General features: G+C 36.2%; 1 protein-coding gene and 1 long non-coding RNA gene across 11 annotated transcripts; one reads left to right on the top strand and one right to left on the bottom strand.

Annotated features, from left to right (window-relative positions):
* The first annotated feature begins 146 nt into the window (after positions 1 to 146).
* LOC145041010 (uncharacterized) lies at positions 147 to 3552 on the top strand. Of its 10 annotated transcripts, none has more exons than XR_013679923.1 (6): positions 149 to 543; positions 653 to 1511; positions 1596 to 1788; positions 1884 to 2045; positions 2155 to 2232; positions 2331 to 3552. It is a non-coding gene; the product is annotated as an uncharacterized LOC145041010 (long non-coding RNA). The 10 variants fall into 10 exon arrangements; XR_013679921.1 differs by having other exon boundaries at positions 150 to 543; positions 653 to 935; positions 1181 to 1281; positions 1365 to 1511; positions 1884 to 3552; XR_013679916.1 differs by having other exon boundaries at positions 147 to 543; positions 1884 to 2912; positions 2993 to 3552.
* Positions 3553 to 6329: 2777 nt separating this feature from the next.
* CRN (Protein kinase superfamily protein) lies at positions 6330 to 8475 on the bottom strand. The gene is made up of 2 exons (XM_078988894.1): positions 6988 to 8475; positions 6330 to 6823 (listed from the first exon to the last, which is right to left on the bottom strand). Exons 1-2 carry the CDS (start codon positions 7845 to 7847, stop codon positions 6499 to 6501), a joined length of 1185 nt encoding a protein of 394 aa, XP_078845020.1. The 5' UTR covers positions 7848 to 8475; the 3' UTR covers positions 6330 to 6498.
* Positions 8476 to 21949: the final 13474 nt, after the last annotated feature.

Raw genomic sequence — 21949 nt, 5'->3', positions numbered from 1 at the left:
TATATATACTAATTTTAAAGTACAAGATGAATAGTACTCTTTTATGATCGGTAGAGATTTTTTTTTCTTTTTTCTTTTTGGTTTTATGGGTTTTTTTTCGATTTTTTTTTATCCTTTTCCGTTCTTTAAGAGTGTGGTTTCCACGTGAAGGCCAGGGCACACTACTACGTGTTATCTCCTCCTCAGACAACTTACCACCCCCATAGACAACTCACCGCCCCCATGACACTTTTTTCTATGTTTCCAACGCCTCCCATTCTATAATCCACCGTTCTACATTCTTCTCTGCCTTTTGCTCTAATTTTCTCTCAAGCCGGCTCCTCTTCCTTACGACGAACCACTGTTACCCAGGCTCTGCCCGATCTCATTCCTCCTGTTGGTGACGAACGCTTCGGAAATAAGATCTTTATCCTCCCTTCCATTTCATCTTCTTTCTCTTCTACCGCCTCAGTCGATGGGTTCTAGGGTTTGATTTAGGGGGATGGGCTTGACGTTGTTGTTCATCGCAATCGTATGCATGGAATCGACAATTCCAAATCAAAGGTAAACATTCGCATTCTAATTTCCCTAAATTGGTTAGCCGCTCCCAAAAGCATTCAAGTAATCAATTGATTTCTCCACTGCTTCATCTCCGGTTCACTCATGCTACCAGCTTCTTCCAAAGTCCTGTCATATGTCGAATACTACCAGAGGCGACAAACCATTTGTTATTTTCGTTCTTACATGATGGACCGTTCACTGCTAATTCTAATCTTTCCAGGTAACTACCTCAACAAGTGCTAGGATTTTTCAATTTCAGGTGTATCGGGATTGTTTACCAACCGAACAAAAATCAGCGACGAGAGCTGCTTGATTGCTTTAGTTGACCAGTTGAGGCGGTCGGTTGAGGCTGATGAAAGAGATCGACATCAGTGTTGTTTCTGGAATCAGTGTAGGTACGGATCCACTAAGATTTGTGTGTATTATGTTCCAACCTGTTCAATTAGACACACAAATCCAACCCTAATTCCATAATTCTAAATTTTAGTTAACCACCAGTAGATTTCTTCTCATGTTCTATGTAAATTTAACCCGATTTTAATACATATATGAAGCATCTTCTAATTCTGAGTATTGGTCTTTTTTTAAAGCTTTAGTCTGATTGTTATGTCATATTTTATGTTCAATTGAATGGGTGAAGGTTTGGTTTGAAGTTGTAAGTGTTTTCATATCATTGCTAGAGCAACGCAGTCTAGGTGTTCGATGGAATGCCCCTACGAATTTTCAAAAAAACTACTATCGGTTGGTTCATGTTTTCTGTAAGGTTTACACAGAAGAAACTTCTATTTTGAAGTTTATTTTAATTTGATCATTTTTATGAGTAGGTAATTGGAAAAAGGCGTGTTTCACTGGGGCAATTAGGGAATCCCACTTTTCAGATGTTGGTATGCAAGCAAGCGGTTGTCTGTTGCTAGAAACATTGTATCAGGGCTTAATATGATTTCCATGTCTTGTGGGAATGATGTTTCAAGGTACTTACTTCACTTTGCGTTGATTTGTTATCTTTGCTTCTTGATATTGTGGATTCATATCGAGTACCTACTTTGCATTTGCAGGTTGACTTTTTGGTGGTCAAACATTGTTGTACTGAGGGATATGATTACCCAAGCCTTTGGAAATAAACAATCCAATAAGTCGGATGTCACGAATTTAGTTGACGATTGACAAGAAACAAGAACATTCACATCTCAACTTGAGAAAATCGAGTCAGGGATCTTTTCACGAATCATTGAGTCTATTTGGTGCCAGGTACAAAGTCTTTTTTCATTATATACAATAATTTGTGACAAAATTGGCATTAAGGTTGTTAGTAAGTTCTTGTGATCTTATGGATGTGGGTGCAGACTTTGAATCCTAAAATGCTTACAAATGAAGCAAATGCAAAGTTACATGGAGACTTTTCCACTAATCTATGTCAAAATGCTCTTCATGATGCTTTCAAGAGAGTTTGTCCTGTTCGTGCAGGGGGGCATGAATGTGGTTGCCTCTCATTTTTGGCAAGAATGGCAAGTTCGGATGACTTTTTTAGAAGATAAATAGTTGTTGATGCTACTGAAATGAATGAAATAAATTGTCATCAATTTCATTAATATCCTTGAAATTTTAAATGATCAGGTAATGGAACATTATGTTTCCAGACTTGATGTAACCATGTTCAATACAATTCCCCATGATGAAATTCCATCCAATCATGTAATAGATCCTATTAATTGAGTAACAATGTTTCCGGGCACTCTCTGCTCATCGTTGTCTGAATCTTCAGCTAACATGTACCCTTTTAACAAAATCAGGTAAGAATCCTACATGACTTTCGATTGATGACCGACGTACTGTTCACAGATACGGAACAAGAACAAAAGGAGGGTAGCTATGTTGCGATAAGTTGTTATCTTTCCTCTGATTACCTTTCTGCTTCATTATCCCAATTTGTAGAATTTGGATTAGGGTTTTCTGTAACATCAATTTTTAATATTTTAGTGTTCTTTAGTTGCCCAAACATCTGGATATTCTGTGAGTATTCAATGTTGATACTTATTTTCAATTTTTCATAAACAAAAGGTATTTTTTAAAACAAATTGTAATGTGTGTGTGTGTATATATATATATATATATATATATATATATATATATATATATATATATTTTTTCAATCCAATAAAATGTCTGGGATACTTCCATTTAGACATGCTCAGATACCAACGTTGACTTACCTGTAAGTATATGTTCATTTGTGTATATATATATATATATATATATATATATATATATATATATATATATATATATATATATATATATATATATTTTCAATCCAATAAAATGTCTGGGATACTTCCATTTAGACATGCTCAGATACCAACGTTGACTTACCTGTAAGTATATGTTCATTTCTCCTAATCTCTCACTCACAGCTGAAAAGTGTAACAATTTCCCATTGATTTCTAATTTTCAGGTATCTAGATCTCAAATCAATTTACTTACAAGCATCTTTATCTGAAACACACTATACTTATAGTTAGATCATGCTTTGTTTCAACTTCAAAGATGCGGAGGCGGTGAAAGGTGGCAGCATAAGATGACACGTACCAATTCTATGTGGCAGAACATAACACGTAGCAAAGGATTAAAAGAAAAGTATAAGTGGTCCATTAGGAACAAATCACTGTTCCTAAGGGTATCAACTTTAACATCCTAAAAATAATTACCTGCTGACAGTGAACTTGAAACTCCTGACAATGAACTTCAAATTGGTATGATTTGTCAGTTAAAAAAAACAAGTAAATACAAGACAAGACAAAATGCTTTCCTTTTGTGCATTCCTATGGCGGATCCAATCCCGCAAAGCGGGAACCTTCCCTAGTTAAAATATAAAACTTGTTACCATTTTATATGAATAAGAAAAAAAAAAATATCACTTTTGGTTAGAAGGATATTTAATTTCTTATCACGATAATATTTAATTATTTATGTGTTTGGTTGTTGTCGTTTTATTTATTGTTTGATTTAGTCATTTATGTTTGAAACATGGTATTTATCTTTTTTGTAATTTATTTTTTATTAATTTTAACATTATTAAATTAAAAAAAAACCCTCCTCCACCCCCACTGTCACTAGCTTCACAAATAGACCTTGAACTGATTTCAAGCCATAATACACACACAAACACGATTTCATATTTACACATACATCTGAAGTGATTTCAAACCTAGATTTAGATATCACACACCTTACGAATTTGATTTCATATTCACACATACCTCTCAAGTGATTTCAAACCTAGATTCAAATACCACACACCTTATGAATTTGAAGAAAGACTATGCCAATTCCGATTTGAGAGATAGATACACAGAGAGAGAGAGAGAGAGAGAGAGAGAGAGAGAGAGAGAGAGAGAGAGAGAGAGAGAGAGATAATGTATACTTCTTGTTTAGAACTAATGCATGTGTGTTATGATTTGGGAAAGGAGGATGATGTTAGTGATGCATTGTGAAGCCCTTGATCAATGTCCTATAGATCGACACTAGTTGTTTTCATCGGAGGACCATGACATTGGTGGTGGTGAAGGAGAACAATACCAATTTCTTCTACTCCAGCGACAACGGCCGAAACTCGGTCATGCTGCTGGTGACTATGATGCAAGGGAAGAAGAATGAGAGGCTGATAAAAGAGGTAAGTGGCATAAGTGGGATAGAGGGTAAGTGGGCTCGAAGGTGTTGCCGTGTTGGGTAGGGATGTTAACGTTTATTAATTATTTTTTTAAGAATTTAATTTAGTTAAAAATATATAAAAATGATAAAAACAAACCACACATGAAATCAAACCACGGAAACCAAATACTTCGAGGTTAGGAATATCATAATTGTCATCACCATGCATGTTTTAACAAACCATATGGACCAATTGGATAATTTTGTGTAGTAAGTTGACCTAGTACTAATTTACCAACAGATTACACGAATTTTAAAAAATATATATACTAGTAAATAGACCTAGTACTAACTTACCAACAGAATTTAAAAAATATATATATATATATATATATATATATATATATATATATATATATATATATATATCTTTACTATCTTATAAAAGAAATCTTACTATTTCTAAAAATAAATTGAATATAATAATATTATTTTTTAAGACGTTCAACTCATTAAGCTAATAGTACAAGGAGTCATCAATAAAATAATATTAAATTTTAACTTGTGTTTTGAATCCTTATATTTCTCAACAAATTCTATCTCCTTCCTTGAATTTCGGATGATTCAAAATTTTAAACCATTAGAAAATACATGTGGATTCAAATATCCCTCCTGCAGATGGTTCTTTCTTAACAGGTTTTTATTTTAATCCTTACTTGTAATTGATTTCATCATTTTTAACTTTTTGTATTTTTATCTTATAAATATATTGGGTGAAGGCTTTATTACATCAGGTTTGTTCCTAATAAGGTTTTTACTATGTTTCTTTAATGTGTTGGTTTTGCAGGTTCAAAGAACTCAACCAAGAGAGCCAGTTAGAGTATTGTATTATCATTTGTTTGTATATTTTGGATCTTTTGCAATAAAGAACGGTTAAACACAAGATTTGACATGATTAAGGTAGTTTGTATATTTTTCATCTTGTTTAGTCTAAAAATGAAACCTTTTACATCATTGGTCCTTATAATATCAAGTTTCATCATATAGACTTCCTGATTACGGTGATTATTGTCCTTATTATAAGGTTCTGTATAGATTTTGTTCAATATTTTAAGGTTTCGAGAACCTAAATCAATATGAATCCTTGAATTACATACCATCGTTGAAAATGTTTTAATTTGTGACCAAACTTTGTTTAAAATCACAATGAACAAGTTGATACCTGAGTATTTTGGCATTCTTAAAGGCCTATTTATCGACTTTTAAATCATAACACCTGATATTCTAAAGGTTTATTTTTATAAACTATTATTTATATATTTTAACATTTTACTTAGTAGGACATTAAATTAATAAAGGAATTAAGGAAAACGAAAAAAAAAAAAAAAATAACGATAAACACTACAAATGGTTTGGGTATGTATAAATGGAAGTAATAACCATTTAGGGGGTGTTTGGCAAAAAAACTTATTGCTTATTAGTTTATTAGCTTATAAGTTAATAAGTAAGTGTAGAGTAACTTATGAAAAAATAACGTATTAGAGGTTCCCCACCGGAATAAGTTATTTTAATCCAAACACTTTTTTAACTTATAGTGATGTGGAACCTAATAAGCTGTTTTAGAAAAGCTTAGTCAAACACCCCCTTAATATGGTATGGTAATGCTCTTGAAAAATAGATGTCATATAATATTCATTTCTTAAAGTGAACGCAAAATGGTTTTAACTCTAAAGAGATTAAATTATTCGCCGCCCGCCGCTTTACGAGGGTAGGCGGCTAGTATATATATATATATATATATATATATATATACTAGTAAGTTAACCTAAAACCTAGGGTCAATGATGCCAAGCCCAAAAACACCAACAGAAAAAGGAACTAAAGACGGCTCTCCTTTGATCCAGTCCTAGCGGCTATAGCGTCAAAGGGTGAATCAAATTCCACTAAGTCTTTTATATATTAGCAAGGAAAATTGTATGCTCCTATAAATAGGATGCAAGGAATGGTTTGGTCAAGAAAGCAATCAAGAAAAGACACAGACAGACTTTTGATTGTAAGGTAAAGAGAATCTGGTGTGAATAGGAAAAGTTGAAATGTAATGAAAATAAGCAAAACCTAACACAGGCACCACCACCAATCCATCCATAATTGAATTGCATACAACATCTCCCGTGAATCACTAGTAAGTAGCATGAACAAAAACAAATCATTAGGGGGAAGCCATTTTGGTTGCTTTCCATGTACAGAGAGCGATAGCATCAAATTTAAAAAATAAAAAAAAATCAAAAAAAATCAAAAAAAATCAAAAATTCAAAAACTGTGGAGTTGGGTGAGCATGGGAACAAGTTCATCACTGGAAGGTCGATCAGCAGGCATATCTGAGAGACAAACTGCAGCTATTCTTACAGCCATCAACATCTCGTCTTCCTCCATTTCTTCTCCAAGGAGACTCTTATCAAGCGCTTCACGAGCATCATCCCCATTCTCAAGCAGCTGTCTGAACCACATCCCCATATCACCACTACCTGTACTTGTTGCAGCTTCCCCAAACAAGGGATCGCTTGGATCTTTACCTGTTAACAGAATCCCCAATATCACCCCAAAGCTGAAGATGTCACTCTTCTCCGTGTATATACTGCACAACCCAACCATTCACAACCTGGTTATTAGAATAACAGTATCAATTGCCCAATACAACAAACACATTCACAACAGCTACTTCTGTCAGCAACCCCACCCTAGCTACACACAAGCATCAAAAGATAAAACATTAAACACACACTTGAAGACTTGAAATACCTGAAATTTGGCCAAGATTCAGGGGCATTATAGGCTGATGACCTTCCATCAAAAGTGTGCATGATCCTAGCCAAACCACAATCCCCGAGTCTGGGTTCAAAGTCAGCATCTAACATCACATTTGAAGGCTTCAAGTTATAGTGCAAGATTCTAGGCGTGCAAGTAAAATGAAGATACTGAAGGCCTTTGATAATGCCTACTGCAATTCGTAGCCTGGCATCCCACCCAAGTTGCAACTCATTTTCCCTTGCTCTCTTCATGGCATCCTCAAGGCTACCCGTCGGAATGTAATCATAAATCAAACAAAACCTAACAGATTCACAAAGATATGCCCTTAACATCATCAAATGCCTGTGCCTCAAGTTCGCCAGTATCTCCAGCTCCCTCTGTATCCGTCTATGAGCTTCTGGGGACCCGGACCCGGACCCGATTACAAAAGGCTCAACCTTCTTCACTGCAATTCTCAACCCATTGTCGAGTACGGCCATATAGTATTTTCCATTTGGATTCGAACCAAGCACCTGGCTTTCATTTTCATTTGCTACAGCTGATTGTAGGGTCTTCGGAGAGATTTCAGGTGAAAATACAACCGGGCCCTTGAGGATAGGAACTCTTTTCATATATATGAACACGCATCTTACAAGGCAAGCACAAACAACAGCACAAACTAATCCGGTTATGCTTCCCAACAAGATGCTCAACACAACTCTTTGTAACTTGCCCCTAAATTCTGGACTCCGCTCTGAGGCCGGAGGCGCCGCCGGGATTCGCTTTATCGTTGCACCATGGCATTCCACACAATACGACAACACAAACACAAGCTTCACGAATACTATATATACACTGCTCTTCTTCTCCATGGAAACTAATAAGCATACAAGTCTATCAAGCCCTGGAGCTCTCGGTCAGTCAGTCGGTCAGTAGGACCTAAAAAGAAAAATCTGAAAACCTGCTCAAAGATTCCATTTTTCATCAGAATACAGATGCAAACAAGCTACGAGGGAAAAATGCTCTTCAGAGAGAGAAGAAGCAGAAGAAGAAACAACGAGAGGCTTGATAACAAACAGAAACAGTTGAAAACATTAATCCAAGAAAATGCCGAGTTACCAAAGCATCAGTACTGTGGAAAGGGAGGGGTATGTTTAGTTTAGCAGCTCAAGAGAAGAATAGGAATCTTTGGATTTTCTTTTTACTTGAGGCCAGGGAAGTGGTCAAATAAGCAACGGAAGAAAGATGAAAACTTGAGGGGGAAGCCAGGCGACTTGGAATTGATTCATTCCCTTCTATTATTTGTGGAGGAATAAAACCCACAACCAAATTCTCAGCATTTACAAACTGGGTGGGTGTAATGGAGTGTGAATTCAAAATTTCTTTTTGTTTTGCTTTTTCTTCCCAAACAGGAAGTCAAGTAAAGAGCAAAGAGAAAAGATGTAAAAGGAATAGCAGCAGATTCCAGTGGTAGTCACTGAGTGATAACTGATAAGGGAGGGGTGTACATGTTATTTTAATAATGGGAGAATGATCGATAGATCGATCGATCGATCGATCAACACAATACTGAAATTGAATAATCTAATTATTATTATTATTATTATTATTTTTGCAAACTGACCCTTAGTCCGTAATTGGTTGTTTCGGATCCAATTTTAAATTCGGATAAACGGGTAGATAAATTCTGACCAGGTAATCTAGTAATCTAGTTCTTCTATAAATACAATTTAACATGTTTCAGTCTACACTTTAACATCCCTTCTTTCGGATCACACTTCGATATTCAATTACGGACAAATCTACAACTGAAAATGTTTTCCGAAAGTGAAGAAATACAATTTTTATTTGTAAGTTTAAATTTTTTTTCTAATTAAATGCAATTATTTTTTATTATACGTTAAAAAAAATAGTTTACGCAATTATATAGATATTATAGAGGTTTCTGTGAACTTTATACATGATACATCGTAATCAAAAACCCTAATTTTTGTTAGTCCGAAACATGTTTGGAATTTGAAAATCAAGTCCAGAATCCAAAAATCATATCCGGAATACATTGAACTGGGTCTGGAATTTTGGTCTGAAATACCGTATTTGATTTTCGGATTCCAGAACATACATATACAAATCCTAATTCTGGAATACAATAAAAAAACTCTAATTCCGGAATAAAATCAAAAACCCTAATTCCGCTCTGAAACATACATAAAAAATCTCTAACTAATAATTATTTTGATTGTAGCACGATAGAACATACACAACGACTGTTACTACAACCTGTAGACTTGAACTTAGGCGCGAAATCATGATACGCTTACAAAACCGACGAATTTGTGCGGCAATGTTTAGGCAATCATGTTTTGGTGATTACGTGAACACGCCGATGAGTATTGAATGTCACCCTTTACTATGCCACTATCTTATGTGCAAAAAAGTTACTACTTTTGATTCAATTGACCTAGAAGAACTTCTATTTTTGGTTGGCGACTATCAGGTTTGCTTTCACAGGAAAGCATTATGCTTGGTCACCGACTTGCGGTTCGGAGATTATTTCCATCCCAATTATAATTTTGTAGCATTCAGAGAACACGTGTCTTTCCATTTGTGCCGCTTTCACGTTCGGTGAGTATGGATGACCTTACAAACGTGTTCAATAATTCACTTCATCAATTAAGCAATGAAGACGTGGTGAGAGTCTCCCTGTTGTATATGCTATAACAGATTTTTGGAGAAATACCCGCAACATCGAGTTACTAATGAACGTATGACACTCATCTCTAATATACAAGAATTTAACAGGTATAAGAGTTTTTTACCCACATTATATCAAAATGATACATATACTTATTAAGTGTAATTTTTTAACTAGGTACCCATGGGGCATATTGATATGTGATTTCACTTACAAACAACTGTTTATTGTGTTTGATAAGATTAAGGACCATTTGAACCCAATTGCGGCAAGAATCGACATTAGACACACATATACTCTGCAGGGATTTGTCTATGTATTTGTACACTATATTTAATAAGAGTTTTTTAAATAACAAGTATTGTAAATTTGTTAACTTGGTAAGTTGTTTGTCATCTTAATTTTATAGATTTAGATCTTCGAGACATTTTCCAACAATAGTATTATTGGTTCCCCTATATCCGGTGTTATCCCTCGGGCAATTGCATACCCTAGGATGAGGCGTTTGCATGCACCTGATTGTGAACGTATTCTCGATGCTACTAATGTATGTAGTTTAGTCCACCTTATATTTTATAAGTTGATATGACAAAAATAACTTACAATTAACCTTTGTGTGTGTGTGTGTGTGTATATATATATATATATATATATATATATATATATATATATATATAATGCAACGTCCCCCCCCCCCCCAAGAGTTGTTTCAGCCTACTATGCATGAATGTGCTGCTAGTTGGTGGATTGAGAGTGTCCAGTTGATAGATGTTGCATATTACGCTAATATTTGAGTTATTGTTTTCTTTGTTAATGTTTTAAACAATTGTCTTTTGAAGATGTAGCAAAAGCACTTTTATCCTTCCGAACAACATTTTGTAGAATATTATGATATCACACATACATCACTACGAGTTTTTAAATCAACAATATCATACTGTTGGCTACCTTTTTAACTAGTATGTTTACTCATAGACCGAACATTATTTTTGTCACTTGACTTGGTCCTAATTGAAGATTCACATTTTGTTGACTCTGTGGGAAATAGAGCGTTAGAGTTTCTGCTTGTGTGACCGATCCTTTGGCAACAACTACATTTTTTTTTTCTAAATCGGACCTTCACCTTAGGATGGAATACTGTTATGGTTTTTAGGTCATCCGGTTTGTCATTTGTCCATCAATGGTGGCAAAACAACCATGACTTCATCCGGTTCTTCGTATTCAGCTGGGACTGGGACAAGAAACACAACCTCTACATATGTTGAACGATATGTTTCCATTATGAATTACGATGACACCCATGCACTATAGTGCTGATATCTCAGTTCCTGAATACCGCCATAACATGAGTACAAGGTATACTCGACAATTTCCATTTCCCATACGTGTGGTAACGACTTTCCAAGCTTATTATACCATTTTCATTTGGTCAGTCACCTCATATCTTCTTTGATCAATGTGGTATATCCTAAAACCAGTGATTTGTTGATCCTCTTAACGATGACCTTATCAGCATACTCAGTAACATCTTTTTTCTTTCAGCTATAACAAAAAATTACGTATACGTTGTTATGCATAGTAAATTACACTATAATCATCATTGAACTATTACAATATAGGGAAACACTTACCTCCAACATTATGTCGCTTGCACCACCATTGTTTCATACTTGTTTGAAAGATATCGATCAACATTGTTATTGGTAGTTTCCTTGCGTCTCTTGATAATGCATTGATAGACTTGGCACTGTTTGATGTCATAATATTGTACTGAACCATGGGGAAACACGACCTTGCCCATCTCTTGTTACTGATTCTGTCTAGCCATGTCTGACAATCAATGTTTAGTGCACGACGTAGCCTACTCAAGCTTTCTTTGAAATCAGACTCTCGGTATGCCTTTGCATCCTCCTAAAACAAAATCTTTGTTCTTTCTTACTTGCCGATATGTGTTCTCATATTCATCAACAAATGGCGACAACATAGTCCGTGATATGCATTCAAGAACACGGCTTGAATGACCATTTTAATTGAATTGGCTCTATCTTATATGATAGCCAAAGATGGCATGTCCCTAGTTTTTCCAACACCAAATCTAACAAGAAGTATTTAATTATTACCATCCATGCCTATTGCTAGGAACATGGTGCGTAAGTATTTTCCTTTAAGGTGTGCGACATCAATGATAATAATAGGACGCAAACATCTTTGAAACCCTCGAATCTAAAAAGTAATTAATAATCTAATTAAATCAAACGCTTGTGTATGGACATTAAATATAAAGAAGTAGGTATATAAAATATATTACCACGCAACCTATAGACATGAAAAAGTATTCAAATTGTTTGTCATCACTGGTCTTTATATGTGTAACCGTACCTGGATTCTTCTTCTCCAAGTTGTAACAATATACAGGTAGTCTAATAAAGCTTTCTTTAGGGGTCCCTCTCAATACATTTAGAGAATACATTTTAGCATTCCATGCTTGCCAGTATGAATCATGTACACAAATATGGTCATTTAAAGTTGGTTGAATCTGTTTCCCCGTCAACATATTACTGGTATTATCAGCTAATATGCCCTTGAAGAAGTGAACCAATAACTTTTTGTTGGCTTGTCGGTGATGGGGATGTAGTTGTGTGTTTGAGAAAGTGTGTTTATTTGATAGTTTAACCACTTGAAATGAATCAGTAGTATTATGTTTTGTTACCCTAATCTTCCAGTCACAATTATCCATATAGCAAACAGCTTCAAACCTATCTTTTATAGATTTTTTTCACTTTTTATTGGAAAGCTTCACCAACACTTTTCTTTCTTAAATTAAGCTTAAGTTCTTTGTTTTTGAAGAGTTGGAATAACTTAACATGGGAATAATGGTTGTGTGTTGTGACCCCTTTACAATTTTTTAGCCAATTTGGGCAGTGGTAAAGGATTAGGGATACCCTAATGGGTGGGTTGTGTTTCTTCAGAATTTTTCGTGTTGTGCTGTTTGGGGTTGTGGCAAGGGATCAGTTTCATCTTCTCCATCTTCATGACCATCCCCATTAAATTTATTGCAACTCTAAAATGTTCCACTGGCTCTCCATGTGGAACTATATTACCATCATCAACCAACATCCTTAGTTTTGCCTTATCATCTGTAGATTCATCAACATCAACAGTAAGTTCATCTTGAACAACAACCTTACCTTTAGACCTATAATCACCCCTATATATAGGGACCATGTAAGAAGGAACATGGTTTGTTGTCATAGGTAATAAATTACAAATTTGGTTACTTCCAACACCGAATGAACCATTTCCAGAACGTTTTCCTCGGGAAATTGATTAGTACCACTATTCATAACATTATTAACAACAAAGAATTATACTATGTTAGGAGCCGTAGTAGTAACAAAACTAAAAAAATTATCTAACATCACTATCATCAAAAATTTGCATAACTATATTTGATCCAAGACATTGAAAAGATAAATGAATTTGATTTGTGTGTAACCTAGAATTGGAATCAGCCAATGTAACTAACCCAACAATGTTGATATCGTTGGTTATATCTACACCAAAGCATGTGTAATCTGGAGTAAGATACTACATACATACGTCGATACACTGCCATTACCCTCCATTAGAAACTTGAACTTAGAAAAAACCCATATATGTACTCATTCTGGAACGTCTTTTGAAAGTATCGAACACACAAATATATTAAGAACATGAATGTAATGCATATTTGGAAGAAAAACATAGAAAAACCCTAATTCTATCTCTCCAGAACACCACTCCGAAATATACGAAGTGTCAGATTCCAAACCTCATCTCCACCAACTGGCAACCCCTCCGGAAGAATATCATAAATACTCTGGAATATCATATTCTGGAATACACCTCCGGAACAAAACATCGTGCTCGAGAATATGGTATTCCGAATCAAGTGGTCATTTTTCCAATAAAAAATATTGTTGGTTATTTTAATTAAAATGGTTATTTATAAGGGTTAGATTACTCAATTTCCCTAAAAATAAATGTAGCTTATATTGAAGCATAACATGCCTCATAGTTACACACAACGCTAAAAGAAATCTATAATATTGACTTTTGTTGAGAGAAAAACTTTGAGACACACTTGAACAAATGTTAGAACAAGTATATTGCGGAATAGTTAATCTCGAAGGATCTAAAGCTCAACAATAATATTTAGAGTTAGATAGTTAGAGAGTTAGTTGCGGAAAAGTAAAGAAATGAAATGACAACAATTGTTATATCAAGTATACACATAAGTTGATTCATAACAAGGAATGCATTCAAGCCAAGTTAATAAGTGAGATAAAACTTAGTGATTAAGTTACAAAAGACTTGCTTCGAAGAAAGATTGTAATATGTTATATCAGAATAAGAAGTGTGAGTAAAAGAGATAGAAAAGACGTGTGTATAATAGTTCACTATGATAGTTCGGGCTTCTATGATAGTTCGGGCGATGGAATTTTGGTAGAGGAATCTGGGATGACGTGTGTATAATAGTTCACTATTTTCAGATTGAGGGTCGTAACTAATACGAGACAGCCGGGATGTCTGGTGGTGTGTCGGTATGAGATTTTGGGTGACTAAGAGATAGTCACATTGGTAGGATTCCAAGGCTTTCATATGGGATTCGGGGTACTTGGAGTTATTGGGTCATTTTCCAGAAATCATCGAGTGTTGCGTGGTACATCCCCTGAGTCGGGAATGGTATATATGGAGAGCCAGTCCATAGTGTGGTTGTTTGGGTATGGCATTGAGCGATGGTTCGAACCCTAAGTGGAGGAGAACAAGGTATTTTGTTGGGAGGATCATCAATCTACTCAAGTCGGGATTAGAGGATTGGGTGTCGGTAATCTGTGGTACGGACATATGAGATTTGGGTTTATTGGTTGACGGGGTAAGGTGCAGAGCGAGGTGATGCATATTGTATGTGTTCAGGAAAGAACGAGTGTATTCACGATGAGTAGCCGTTGGTCAGGGACTCTTTGGGTTTTCAAGGGTTGAGTTCAAGGCAGTTGGTTCATTGAGATCTATTTCCGATAGTTGAGATTTTCTAGTATGATGTATAGATTGTAATCTATACTCTAGGAGGGGCAGCAGTTGATTTGTCAATCAACTTCAGCTTCAATATGAGTTGTTTCGCATGGGATTGATCATTAGAGTATATGATTTTGGATTATCGTCCACACGTTCTCAGTCACCAACGATTCCTCCGTGCTTCAAGTATGAGTTAAAGTGCTTCAAGGGTTCCCAGTGGTGGAAGCTGAAGATCCGAGGTAATGGCAAGCTAGCCTGAGATTCTTGATGGTGTATCGAGGTATTCGAGTATGATGCCCTGAATTGTTGGATTATTTGAGACAGAGGTTTGTGAGACGGCAATTGGAGTATCGAGTGACAATTGTTCCAGTGGGAACCCATCATGTAATTGTTATCGAATGGAGATTGTCCAAAATGTGAATTGTATCAAGGGAAAGTGTTTTGTATCAACGATTGTTGTTAGGGGTGGTGATGCTTAATCTGGGTGGGTGTGTGCACCTTTCCATGATGGGTCGTAGAGCATGAGTTTAGTGAACGCATTATGGTGATGGCTTAATGATAATATTATGGGGTGATAAGAGAGTGGAAGGATCCGGTGGGAGTAATCACTTGGGACTATCAGGGGAAAACCTAGGGGTGAGTCAGAGAGAGAAGGTTGTAACTACGGGGAGCTGTAGTATTTCATAGTCAGAGCATAGCGCAGAGGAGTTCATAGGCTTGGGTAGCCTTACCAATTAAGTCATTGGTAACGTATTGGTCGGACTAGGGGCGAGACTGAGGTCTCCGTGATGGTCGGAAATCGTTTTATCTCGAGTTAGGGAAGGGTTATCGCAATCCGAAGGAATTGGAGTAGTGATGTACACGTAGATTCGCGGATCGCGGGTTATAAGTTGAGTATCAGATCGGAGATGAGTGGTTCCAGTTCTGTTGTCGATCCAGACTCTCGAGTTTGAGTCTGGCCCTATGTGTATAAAGGGTAGACGAGTTGAGATTTCAGATTCCGGTGGATTTCATTTTCGAGTGGTTATGGGTTGCATCTGATGTTCTGGACCTTGGAGGGTCGGTTCGTTTGGTTTGAGAAGGACCGCAACATGCATGAAGTTAGTGAGTATTAGATGTCAGAGGTCGGAAATGATGTGTGGCTACAGATCGGTTGTAATATAGCTTGGAGTAAAGCGAACTTAATGGTTGCATGTGCATGTGGTTGGTTGAGATAGCTCTGTTGGATTGAATGGTTGGGGTTATGCTCGGGCTTGTGGCCATGTCGTTCAAGTTGTCGAGCATGTAGGGGATGGTGAGGAAATATTTCGAGGACAAAATCTAATTTAAGTGGGGGGAGAGTTGTAACACCCCGTTTATTAAATAAATAAATAGATAAGGGTTAATATGAGTAGAAACCCTAAAATCAATAATAATACAACAAAGTGTTGGCCTCAAGGAGTTAAATTTCATGATTTTGGAGGTTGGGGGTTAAAAATGTAAGTTCCGGAGTGGTTTGCAAATATTTATGAAGGCAGGGGGCTGCTTGGTAAATTATTGGGACTTAATTTGAAGAGATTTTGGAGCCTAAGGGGTAGTTTGGTAAGTTTTGGAACTAAAATGAAACAAGTTTATGGAATCAGGGGCTAAAGGGTAAATGTTGGATTAAAGTTGAAGAAGATTGGGTGAGGAGGGACTGATCTTGTAAAGAGGCTCAAATTTTTGAAGGAAGTGCGAGTTATACCTAGTACTCCCTCCCTCGTCATCTAAGCCGTCCATTCCTCGTCGCATGATCATGAGAAAAACCCTAAACCAAGATCGTAACCTCCAGCTGCAAACCTCTTCAGCCGTCGCCTAACATAGATCGACCGCCACACCTGCTGCCGGTGACGCCATGAGCAGTTGAGTACCTACAGCGACACCCACTGCCGACGAAGCCGGAAGCCCGGGGCCAATCTTGCACACTGTCGTTTCTGGTGACTACAAATATTAACGATTCCGTGGTCGCGAGCTACCGAGAAGTTGTTGGTAAGGTCATCTGTCACTTCTCTGTCTCATCTCCTTCGTTCTTTTCAGTGGTTTGACGCCGTGTATGACGGCTGTGGATACCGACGACCCTTGGACCGCCATTTTTGCTTGTTCCGACGACCACAACCTCCTATTCGGTGGTTGGGAGCTTAGGTCTCGTGTCATTTGTGTGTTGTGTGGTTGTTACGAGCTGAGTGCGTGGATATGCGTGTGTTTTTGGCAAGAGACTCGCTGTCATCACCTCATGGTGGTGGCTGCCACCATTTCTGCCACCTTTTGCCACCATCAGCCACCGTAGGAGGTGGCTATGTGTGTGTGTGTGTTAATGATGTGTGATGTTTTATGTGCAATTTTTGGACAGGAACCACCACCACCACCATTAGAAATGGTGGTTGTCGCCGCCTGCCGCCATGAGCCACCGCCGATCACCACCGCCCGAGGTGGCAGTGTGTGGTGCCCGGCCTGGTAGAACCATAATGGACCTAAAAATTTAATCTTGGGCTGGGATGGCTCGTGATTGGGTTAGAAAACCCTAATTTTGGGTTTGTCAATTTGGATTTTTGTCAGGACCCATGGTTAGACTGTTAAATTAATATTGTGAATTGTGTACGATTTCAATGTGTGAATGGCATAGTGGAGTTAACTCCTTAATGGGTTAAGTGAGAACACTTAACCATAATAGTCATTTTATACAAAAACCCTAATTTTGCTTGGGCCTTGAGTTGGGCCTTTCTATTGGGCTTTGGTGTTTGGGCCACTGATGAGCCATCCAATAGCAGTCATGTGGACTAGGATATTTAAATGGGTTTTAAATTAAGGCCCATATGAGGGTTTGGGCCCAATTTGGAAAATTGAGCCATAGTTGGGCCATTAGTGAACCTTTGAGGACCCATTTGGTATTGGGCTTTAGTGGGCCCAATAGGCTTGGGTTATTTATGGGATGGGTTGGTGGACATATTTAGACCTAATATGTGAAGGTTTGGTCTTAGATCCTAATGGGGATTACTTGAGGATTTTGCTCAGTGTTAGAAGCCGGAGTACAGCAGCAACATTTATAGGATATGTTTGTTATTTGAGGTGAGTATTCTTACTATACTTACATGTGAGGTAATTTATGTGTGACTGGAGGGTCTTATTCTTGTTACTGACCGGAAGGTCTTGTTTACACTATTAACTAGAGGGTCTTAGTACATTATTTACTAAAGGGCTTAGTACATTATTGACCGGAGGGTCTTTGTGTTGACTGGAGCAGAAAAATCTGCAATGACTTCAAAGGTACATTCTCTTCTCGAATCCTTTGATATTCCTTTCGGTTCTTATAATACTGTTTTATCTGACTTCGAGGATATTCTATCTTATGTTAATGACATGCTTATTTCTGTTGGTAGCGAACCTAAAAAATCAAAATCTTTGTTGCTAGAAGCATAAAAATGTAGGGATGATGTTAGAGCAGACAATTGCGTGTTAATAAAACAAGATAATATTTACTACAATAGTGCAAAACGATTGTATGATAAACTAAAATATCTTCATCATTCTTCTGATATTAGTATAGAACAACATAGGAAACTATTTCCTTTCTTGGAATTCGAAATGGATAAAATAGATTCGTCATCCTATGATTGTGAGTAAAAGATCTCTGAATTTGATAAAGTTCCGAATGATTATTATGCATGTGGGATTGTTAAAATAGGTGAATGGTTAGATGCTAATAATTTGGTACATATTGTAAATGAGACGTTAACTAAGACTGAAAAAATCAAAATTTTGAAAAAGACTGAGAATTCGACATTTGACTCTCAACACAATTTTGCTGATATCGAAGATAATTTTGACAATATCAGTGAGATTAAGGAAGAGTAAACTGTTGACTGTTGTCAGTTATCTATCATTAATGTCTCTTCGATGGCTAAGGGTAAAGAAATTTGTAATGATTCGTTGGCAAAGGTTATCACTGACTAACCCTAAACATAGAAAGCTCATGATTATGATCATGTGGAAGTCAAAGACTATGGCAATGATAATGATGAGGACGAACCAACTATTCCCAGAGTTGTTGTTGATCAAGTTTATGATGAAACAGAGAAATTTGAAAAAATTGATGAAAGAAAAAGGTATTTATTATCTCGAATCAAACTCAGTCGTATATCCGTCTTTCAAATGCACCGATGATTTGGTCTTTCCCAATTAGGTGTTGTCACTACAGGAAATGGAGAAAAAGTGAATCTTGAAATCAACAAAATTGTTGATGAAGACAATAAAAGAGTAACAAAAGAAGGGTTTTTGTCAAATCAATGCACGGTCGAAAATACCCTAAACAAGAACTCTTTTACTTTTCAAAGGAAAAAACCAAAAAGAATCTGGGAAGTAAAAACAAAAAAAGCAAAAGCTGATGAACAAACAAATGAACCATTTCTCAAAATCAAAAGACAAAAGCACAAATTTTCAATGAATAAATTCAAAAGTTTCAAAAGAATAAGGAGTTTCAATGTCAAAAGCACGAAACAAAGTCGATTGGAAAAATGTCAAGTCTTTTAAGAAACAAAATGTTTTTTTCACAAAAATCATCTGAACAAAAATCGACTAAACAAGTTAAGATTTTTTCACAAAATAAGACATTTGACCAAAATAAAACCACTAATAAAATGATTTGTCAAAGGGTCGATCTGAAGTTCAAAAACCAGAAAACCAATTGTTTAAAAACAAAGAAATGAAAATTTTGCCCAAAACCAACGTCCAAGGAGTTTTATTCCCAATTTTCAAAATGAAAGGTTTTCACAAAACAATTTTTAAAGAAATGGTTTTCAACATAAAGAACAAACACATTTTCATCAATCTCATGGTCAAAGAAGATTTTTGAATGTACAACACGTTTTTAATCGAACATCGGTCGGTTATAACAAACATTTTCAAAATCGATATCAAACCCCTCAAAAACCATCATTTCCAAAAAGAGATTTTGTAAAGTTGGAAGTTAAAAGAAATAGAAATGAACCTTTTAAGCCAACACAACCTCACTTTCCAAATCCGGATTCGAAGCAGAAAGTCAAAGCTTCATTTTTCAAAGCGAAAATTGAAATGAAGAATATAAACCATAGGCTCGAAGGCAAAGGAAAGCAATACGAATCAGGGAAGTTTTCTCAAGAGGAAATCAGGTATAATTACGAAAGCTACTTGAACGAGTCACAAACTGGAAGTTCTTCATCATTGGAATCGAATCCTTCAGTTCGAAAATTGAAAGAAGTACTGAAAGCAATGATGGAGGCACGATGAATTGATGATGGAAATAAGAAAGTCAGTGTCGAATCCAGTCCAATGAATGATTTCATTTCGATACCTAAGTCTGTGGAAGTTGACTTAAACGATAGTCCGAAATCAAAGGTTCGAAGTTGGGTGTTAGGATCTTCTTTTCACAATTTATTTCACTCTAATAACCAAGGACCCAAAAATCCTTGGGGACCTAAAATTTTTATTGATCACAAGTATTGTGTGATAAGCAATACGATGAACATTGGTATATCGACAGTAGTTGCTCTCGTCTCATGACAAGTCGGAAGGAAAATTTATGTGATTTTAGAAGTTTGGAAAATGTTGGAGTTGTGAAGTTTGGAAATAACCAAAAATGAAAGGTTAAATACTATGGGAAGGTTACAAATTGAAAATTTATGGTCAACCGGGTGGCATACATCGATGGTCTTCAACACAACTTGATAAGTGTGTCACAACTTGTTGTGGGCACTGGTAATCAAGTAGTCTTCGATGAGGAGGGTAGTTTCATTTCGAAAAAAGAAACAAAATAGGTCATGCTTAAGTCTAAGAGGAAAGGTGATATGTTTAGACTTGACATCAAGCTAGTTGTTGGAGTTCCCTCTGTTTGCTTACTTTTGAAGTCATCATCTGAACTAAGTTGGCTGTGGCAATGACGACTTTACCAACTGATTTTCAAGAATCTAAAAAAATTGGTGGTGAATGATCTTATTCAAGGCTTACCTATTTTGAAATTTGATAACAATTTTTATCTGTAGCATGTGAACAAGGCAAGCAACATCATCAAGGTCATTCTATCATCATTGACTCGAAGATCATTGAACCTCTAGAACTTCTTCACATTGACCTTTGTGGACCTTCGGTTGTTGAGACTCTCAACAAGAAGAGATACATATTTGTCATTGTTGATGATTTTTCATGATTTACTTGGGTTTAATTTCTTCTCCACAAGTCTGAAACTACTCACGTAATGATCGATTTCATCAAGCAGATTGAACTTATTATGCAAAAGAAAGTTAGAAGGATCATAAGCGATAATGGATTCGAATTCAAGAATCATGTTCTTGATTCATTTTTGGCAGATCTTGGGATTGTGCATATTTTTTCATCTCCTGAAGCATCAAAACATTTTGATGGTTCAACGGTGACTAGGGAAGATGATGATTCTCATTCTACCTCAAATTCTCAAGTACATGTCGAAAGTTAACCTGTGTTACAAGGTGATCAAGTGAAAGGGGAGCGCTTAAATTTAATATCACAAAATCATTTTAATTAGTCTAATGTTGAGGGGGAGCATGGTCCAACTAACCATTCATCCAATGGGGAGTATTGATATTTTAATGCTGATGTTGAGGGGAGAATGGAAATTCGAATGCTGATGTCGAGGGGGAGCATCACAATCCAGATCCAATTGTTAAGGGGGGAGCAAAATGGATTCATACCTAATGTTTCTAGTGCACAAACTGACATTTTTCATGATATGTCTGATAATGTGTCCATGTAGGTGAAGGTTCTGAAATGGATGAAATGTTCGACGATGAACCTTTAGATTTCGATCTTGCATATCCACCACTAGACAGATGGACACAAAATCATCCTAAAGAACAAGTTCTTGGTGATCCTCAAGCCATAGTTTTTACAATGGCTCAACTTCGTTCTAAAAATGAGGTACTGAATGTGCACCAACAATATTGCATGTTTAATGTTTTCATTTTGAAAATAGAACCGAAAATAGTTAAGGTTGCTTTGGAAGATCCTGATTGAATTGTTTCTATGCAATATGAACTTGATGAATTTGAAATAAATAAGGTTTGGAGACTAGTTCCAAAACCTGATGATGTTTCGGTCATAGGCTTATAATGGATTTTTTAAAATAAAACTGACAAAGAAGGTAATGTTGTTCGAAACAAATCAAGGATGATTGTTAAAGGATATTCATAACAAGAAAGT

This window comes from Lactuca saligna, chromosome 4, assembly GCF_052625555.1.
Source record: "Lactuca saligna cultivar CGN05327 chromosome 4, ASM5262555v1, whole genome shotgun sequence".
Lineage (NCBI taxonomy): Eukaryota > Viridiplantae > Streptophyta > Magnoliopsida > Asterales > Asteraceae > Lactuca > Lactuca saligna.
This window is presented reverse-complemented; position numbering and strand designations above follow the sequence as displayed.

What these genes read in the sequence shown, in the direction of transcription:
- CRN (XM_078988894.1), bottom strand. Translation starts at nt 7,847, where the DNA reads ATGGAGAAGAAGAGCAGTGTATATATAGTATTCGTGAAGCTTGTGTTT. An exon ending in GAATCTTGGCCAAATTTCAG is followed by an intron (nt 6,824 to 6,987) that starts GTATTTCAAGTC and finishes TGGGTTGTGCAG; the next exon opens with TATATACACGGAGAAGAGTG.